The sequence below is a fragment of the Lathyrus oleraceus genome, chromosome 4 (assembly GCF_024323335.1).
Source record: "Lathyrus oleraceus cultivar Zhongwan6 chromosome 4, CAAS_Psat_ZW6_1.0, whole genome shotgun sequence".
NCBI classification, from domain to species: Eukaryota; Viridiplantae; Streptophyta; class Magnoliopsida; order Fabales; family Fabaceae; genus Lathyrus; species Lathyrus oleraceus.
The window spans coordinates 318,991,783-318,999,236 of record NC_066582.1 but is presented as its reverse complement, the minus strand read 5'-3'; the positions used below and the strand labels follow the sequence as shown (position 1 = coordinate 318,999,236).

The following is a 7,454-nucleotide window of genomic DNA, read 5'->3' as shown; positions in this document are numbered from 1 at the left end:
TGCTGTAAAATAAATATGAGGTCGATAATGTGTTAGATAAATCAACTTAACCATTAGATGTATGAATTGAGTAGAATTAAGGAGAAAGTTAGTTGGATTTGCGTGTAAATTGGTAGTATGATCCATTAGGGTAGATGTGGGCTTAGCTCCCAATAACTCAGTATCCTACAATAAATTCAAATAATATTTTCTTTTGCATAATGTGATGCCTATAAGGGATCTAGCAATTTCTAAATCTAGAAAATATTTGAGATTTTTCAGATCCTTAATGCTAAATTTCTCATTGAAGACATTTTTTATTTGAATGAATTTAGATAAAATATTTCTGGTAAGAATAAGATCATCCACGTATACCAAAATAGCAGTAAAAGACAAATTATTCTTTTTACTAAACAATGAATAATCAACTTTGAATTGAGTAAAGCCTAATTCAAGAATGGTGGTGGTGTTACATTGTCTACTTGCCCGTTTGAGTCCATAGATAGGTTTCTTTAGATATGGATGAAGGTATGAAATTTTTCGAAGTCGACGTCTCTGGAAAGACCTTAAGATGTTATGTTAACCATGTGTAAGTGTAGCTAAATTTTTTATTGTTGAGGTTAGATGTATTCATTATATTCATGTACTAAATAGGTCATGACATTCTATATAAATATACTCATGTTGTAATATTGGCGACTCTTTAATCAGTATGCTTGTTTTAGTTTTGTAACTTAAAACTTGTCTTCATGGTGTGACTTGACATCAAGAGGTGCTTGTCATTACTAGATCCAAGATTATATACGTAAGTATAGGCTCAATATGCACAAGCATTATAGAAGGATCTGTGTGGAGTCTCGCTCCTTTACGACTGTCGGGACTTAATGCTCTGTGTTGGTTAATAGTAATATATATAATTCTATTAGGTAATGTACTTATCTCACAACATGGACACTAAAAAGAGATACAAATGAGGGTAACATGTGGTAGTATTATACGTTGGATACAAAACATATTACTAACCTATGAATGTGCATGACAGATATGTAATGATGAAATCTACCTCCCAAAGCCTTCTCACTATTAACATCGACATCTCCAACTTTACTTTCTATTATTTATCTTTTGTTATTTACATTTTTGCTTCACAACAAACACATAACCCTTTTATTGCTTAAGATAATAAATCATTACTACCCCTTCTTTAAAATCATTGGTCTCTATGGATACGATATTTATCCTTTTGGAGGTGTATTAGATTCATGAGAATCAGAGTTATCCTTAAACAATGATGTATTATGTCGTATTGGAGGTTTGGATGGAAGCATTGCATTTGTTTGTCATCATCATGCATCATATATATCGGTGTTAGATCAGGACTTCGGTCTGGCGATTTAGGACTTCAGTCTGACGATTATGGACTTCGGTCACGAGATTTAGGATTCTCAGTAAAATAACTTTGAAATTTGATGATGGTACCACTTGCATGGGAGTATAGGAGACGAGTATTACATTTTGCATTTCTTTGTGTGTTTATGAAATTGTGTACGGTAACTGCTAATACATGTGCGCAGTAAATTATCCTTGTTGTTATTATGTCATTAAAATTTATATACGAATGTATTCTCACCCCTCTTTATTTCTATGTTGTTACACATATATGAATCTATGTAGATGACTATAAGGTTGAGACTAATGAGTGATAGTGTGGCTATTTTATAGAAGATGTTCAAGTTGTTTTATGTTATTTCATGTTTCGCCGAACATCAATTTGGCTAGTAGTTTATTTCGTTTCGTAGCTTTGATATTGTAACATCGAGCATGGATCATTGTTTTACTATTTTTCCTTATTAAATGTTGAAATGAATCAATGCATTTTATTATTGTTTGGATTTAGTTTTCCTTTTTTTAAAATAAAAGCTAAATATTTGTTATATGTCGCCCTTAATGTTTCTATTATGTTCCGCGTCAATTTCTTGATTAAAAATTAATAAGTTAAATTGCGGGTTTATGGTGTTACATAGTTGGTATCATAGAATGTCGATCCTATCCTTATTATGAATATCTTTGGATACATAGTGTATGACCCAGTTGTTCAAAGTACTCACCTCTACTCGTAGACTTTAGTGCAATTCAAATCAAAATAAATTTCAACGTTCATCCTCAAATAAAAAATCCATAACAATCAAAATCAAAAATACCATTCCCTTTGGACCCAACACAATACCTCTTGGTTTTTACACTCATACTCTCTTTGAGGTTAATCTTCATCTCCTGGTTAAAATACATCTATTTAGGTTAATCACCAATTCTTGGTTAAAATACCTATCTTTGGGTTAATCACCGTCTCTTGGTTAAAAGACCCATACTCTTGCATGTTTGCTTTGTTAATCTCCTGGTTTAGGCAAACCCCCTTTATAGGTCTTGATCACCGAGTCTAGGCAAACCCCTACAACACTGCATTGGTTTAGACACCACATTCCTAGTTTAGACACCTCATTCACGGTTAATCAAAATTTCCTGGTCAAAATACCCCTCATTCATGGTTAATCACCATTTCTTGGTTAAAATACCGCATTCTTGGTTCAGACACCATTGTACAGGTTCGAACGCTACACTCTTGGTCCAAACAACATCTTCACCATGCTCACAAACCTTTCAATTCATTAACCAAAAGATAATCATTTTCATAAAATAATTGTTATTATACATTCCTTAGAGTCAGAGGTTAGGGTGTTACAATCGCCACCCCCAACCAGAGGTTAGTTACTTCTTAGTAGTTTGTAACATTAAACTACAACAAGAAGCGAATAATCTTTTTCTCATTAAGAGAATAGAACACCGATTTGTACCCCGTGATTATTATCAGATCCTCCATCCAAGACAAAGGAAAAAACGGGGGGCCATTAGATCCCAGCATCCCGAGAAAGTCGCCTCTCCCCCTAATCAGAACAAACTTATCTTTCCAATACTTACAATGATTGAAATGGGAGGTGAGAAGACGTTGAGCTGGTCAATTTCCTAGGGACACTTAGCTACCCTTTTATGGGTTTGTGGTAAAGGAGAAAAATGCCCATGTGGTAGAAGTAATGTCCAGGTCCTCGCAACCATCTCAAAGGCCTTGATGTAGACCCAGCTATTGGGAAACAGTTGGGAGAGAGTGACATTAAGAATTCTTAAGATCTCCACGGAAAAAGGAGAAAGGGGGAAAAAACTCTCACGTCTTTGATGTCGGGGAGGTAAAAATAGAGGTATGGTGAAATAAGTTCAAAGGAAACAAGTGATGTCACCCTTGTTGGTGTAAGCCCTAGAGGCCAATACTTTTGGTACTTGTATCGAATTGTTTATTAATAATAAAAGGTTTTTTCTTTATTATTTTTGTCTAATAAAGTCCCTAGAATAGCTAGTCCGTTTAATGTATCAAGTGTGACTTAATCATGAGATCACATTAAACATAAGGACACTATTCTTAAAGTATCCGTAGTCGAGCTTTATTGTGAAGTGGGATAACATTAAAGCATTAAGACTATTATGTATATAGACTGATGATCACATCTCATGGATTATGGATAAGGAGTTATCAAGTCTTAAACATAGGTATGAATATTAAGAGTAATATTTATACTGGATTGACCCGCTATGAGAATACTATATAGAATGTTATACAAAGTGTCATAAGTTATTCTCATGGTGATAATGTTGTATACGACCCTTCGAGCTAAAACCACTATGGACCCTAGATGTAGAGTCAAGTGCCTTATTGCTAATCAAACGTTGTCCGTAACTAGATGACCATAAAGACAATTGATGGGTACTCAACGAAGCATGCTAAGGGACATGAGTGACCTAGATGGAATTTTCCCATCCTGCGTAACAGGATAAATGTCTATTGGCCCAATATTGAACTGGACAAGGATGACACGGTCTATGCCTTGTGTTCAATATAGACATAAGGGAAAAAGGGTAATTGTACACATAAGTATTATCACAAAAGGATTTGTCAGATCACATGACATTTTCGTGTCTTAGGTAGCAGTGATGTGTTGCTAGATACCGCTCACTGTTTATTATGTTAAATGTGTGATTTAATATAATTGTCAATGCTGCGAAAACCTACAGGGTCACACACAAAAAGACGGATTTATGAGAGATAGAGTAACTAAGGAATACCGTAATGTACGATGCCCTTAAGTGAATTGTAGAACATCGTAAGGTACGGTATACTTAAGTAGAATACGAAATATGGTAAGGTACCACGCGCTTAAGTGATTTTGACATATTATAAGATATGGGCCACATACACTTGAGTGGGATTTTTAGCTTGCAGCCCACACAAGTGGTTCTATAAATAGAACCCTTGTATAGAAGCATTTGAGCAGTTGCAATTTTGTTTATCTCTCTCTCTCTCTCTCTCTCTCTCTCTCTCTCTCTCTCACTCACTCAAAGCCTTCATTCGTAGCAGCTAGCACTGATATTGAAGGAATCCGTTCGTGTGGACTGAGTAGAGGCGTTGTCATCGTTCAACGTTCGTGATCGCTCCGTAGATCTGCATCAAAGGTTACAATCGTCACAAGAGGTAACGATTCTATCACTGATCACGCTCATTCGTAAGGATCACTAAAGGAGAAATTTTAAATTCCGCTGCGTTTTGGATCGCTCTTCTCCTTCAACCCTCTCTAAGGTAAACAAATCTCTAGGAAGAGCTAATCCTCCTCCAACGAAGCAACATCTATTCCCAATCGAAAAATATGATTTTGTTTTTATGAGGTGTAATTAGAAACAAAGTATCCAACATCCTTGGACACGACGGAGGAGGAATATATTTTGTTCCTGATAAAATAGTATAACAAAAAGAAATCACCACCACTATTGTAATCGTCAAAAAGGGACTACTTACCTAAATCCCTACATCTAACGTAAGAACCCTATCTCAAGCATACCTTTGAAAAATCCACTACAAAAAATAAAGAAAAAAAGGATTTCGTACCCGAGAGAAGGTTGCGAGCAAAGAGATGACAAGGGAAAATAACTTGGACGAACTTGTAGAGAAAGGGTAAAATGGAGCAAATGCCACGAGGGAAGCCTTTTATAGTGGAAGGCATAAAAGACTCCCTAAATCACCTTAGAGTTTTAGAAAAACTTAGCACGTTTCTGACACATGTCACTAACGTTTAAGATCTCGAAAAACAGGTCATCTTTGATTTCATTAAATAAAAGTAAGCACAAATACATGGGGATTGATTGACACCCATGATTGACATTTCTTAGCTAAACTAGGGACACTTGACTGAGGAAAAGCGTGCAAATGGATTAGTTGATCATGAATAAATTGCACACCTAAGTCTGGAGTATGAGTCGTCATCGATGAAGAAGTATAGCCAGAGATCAAAAACAACAGTCCTTCAGAATAAAGAAACACATGAGATCAACTTTTATAAATGATGAACCAATCCTAAAAAACGAAGGAACAGTGCCATAATCCTCTTATGTCGAAACAACCACAACCGTAGGACAAGAAGCTCCACTAACCCATGTGGGTGAGAAGGGCAAGAATTGAATGGAATAAAAGGGGTGCCAACCAAACTCATAAGAGGGTGAGAATAAATAATAGGTCTTTACTAAGTATAGTTTTATTGGGTTTGGAGTTTCAACACGGGACAAAGGCCCACTATTCCTTAGACCAATTATCCACTAAGTTTAATTTTCTTTTAAATAGTGGTAATTATAACAACAAACCACAATACTGTTTTATTGAATTCTAAGTCTCTTTATTCTAAGATGGAACTATTCTCAACTAATCTCAAGATCCTTGTCATTCATCATGACACTATTCTTCTTAATGAAATTCAAGAAATGTGTGATAGATATCATTATCGGGTAACCAAATGCACTTCAGTTTCTTATGCTTTTAATCTTCTCGTGGAAAGGTGTGGTTATATCAAATTCAGTTTCTTATGCTTTTAATCTTCTCGTGGAAAGGTGTGGTTATTTTGATATGATGCTGATTGACGTTTGTATGCCAAACATGGATTCTTATAACTTTGTTCAATATGTAACCCTACAACACAAAATACCTGTCATTGGTAAGTGCTTATGTACTGTAACCCTACCTTAAAACAGTTCATGCATATTATCTATATTGTAACTAACGTTATTATTATTTATGTTTGTAGTGATTTCTTCTGATGCCACAGAAAGTTCTGTCCTAAAGTCTATAATTCATGGCGCATGTGATTATTGGGTTCAACCTCTGCATGAAAAACAATTCAAGACCATGTGGGGACACGTTGCCAGAAAAACTTTGATGGAGAATAAAGAAGATGAAGATCTTGGATTCTTGAATGCGCAACTCCATAAAGAACCTGAAGTTCTTGAAATCTTGGAGACTGAAAGTCATAAAGAACATCAAGATCTTGGATTCTTGAATGCGCAACTCCATAAAGAACCTGGACTTGTTGAAATCTTGGAGACTGAAAGTCATAAAGAAGATGAAGTTCTTGGATTCTTGAAAGCGCAAAGCTATAAAGAACATGAAGTTGTTGAAATCATGGAGGGTCCTCGGCATGAAAGAAAACGGGAGAGAGAAGATGATAATCCTCCAAAAGAAACAGGTGCAAAAAAGAGCAGGTTATCATGGACACCGCAATCAACAGTTTCTAAATGCTGTGAACCAACTTGGCGTAGATGGTATGAATCTTTCATGGTTATTATATTTTCTTTGTTTGTATTCTTTAACAAGTCAAGTTATGTGCATTGTTGTTTATTTTCAGAGGCAAAACCTAGAAAGATTCTCAAAATGATGGATGTTTCTGGTTTGACAACAGAACATGTTGCAAGTCATTTGCAGGTTTCTTTTACTTTTATATATGATTTATATATTTTTGTTAAGAGTGTATGGAGAAATTATTATTAACATTCTGATTACAATATTGTTTTGCAGAAGTATAGGAATTATTTAAAGAAACCATGTTGTGGAAAAAGGTCAAAGAAAAGTAGATTTGATATTCCAGCTGAATCTGAACATGCTCAATCAATGTTACAACAGCATTCAACTGATGTTACTACTAATTATCATCAAGTTTCCGACATTGGCTACAATAATGAAACAGAAAAGCTTTCAACTGGTTTTGGCGATTATCAAGTCTCCGACATTATGAACGATTTTCCTGATCCATCTGACTTGCTCTTTGATTTAGATGATGAGTTAATATCATTATTATTTTGAAGCATCTGAATTCATATGAAGACATAGAAGAAGGTCGTGGAAGGAAGATATATTCATTTTATTCATTAATGTAATTAACTAGTTGTTTTTAGCTTTGCATTCATGAGTCAATTTTGAACTCATAAAGATGCAATGGTTCTTTTAAAGTAAATTGATATATTATATACATTGTGGTTAAATGCGAGTGTGTGTGTTTGTGAGATAAATTCATAAAGTATATTTTATGAAGAACGGCACAAGATCACTGTGT

The 7,454-nt window shown here is 34.9% G+C and overlaps 1 protein-coding gene across 1 annotated transcript; it reads left to right on the top strand.

Moving 5' to 3' along the window:
* The first annotated feature begins 6,004 nt into the window (after positions 1–6,004).
* On the top strand, positions 6,005–7,204 carry LOC127137268 (two-component response regulator ORR21). The gene is made up of 4 exons (XM_051063739.1): positions 6,005–6,062; positions 6,153–6,590; positions 6,750–6,826; positions 6,920–7,204. Exons 1-4 carry the CDS (start codon positions 6,005–6,007, stop codon positions 7,202–7,204), a joined length of 858 nt encoding a protein of 285 aa, XP_050919696.1.
* Positions 7,205–7,454: the final 250 nt, after the last annotated feature.

Excerpts from the sequence above, each read along its gene's own strand:
- LOC127137268 (XM_051063739.1), top strand. The coding sequence starts at position 6,005 with ATGGATTCTTATAACTTTGTTCAATATGTAACCCTACAACACAAAATA. Across the intron at positions 6,591-6,749 it reads TAATCCTCCAAAAGAAACAG|AGGCAAAACCTAGAAAGATT; the intron begins GTGCAAAAAAGA and ends GTTTATTTTCAG. Across the intron at positions 6,827-6,919 it reads ATGTTGCAAGTCATTTGCAG|AAGTATAGGAATTATTTAAA; the intron begins GTTTCTTTTACT and ends ATTGTTTTGCAG.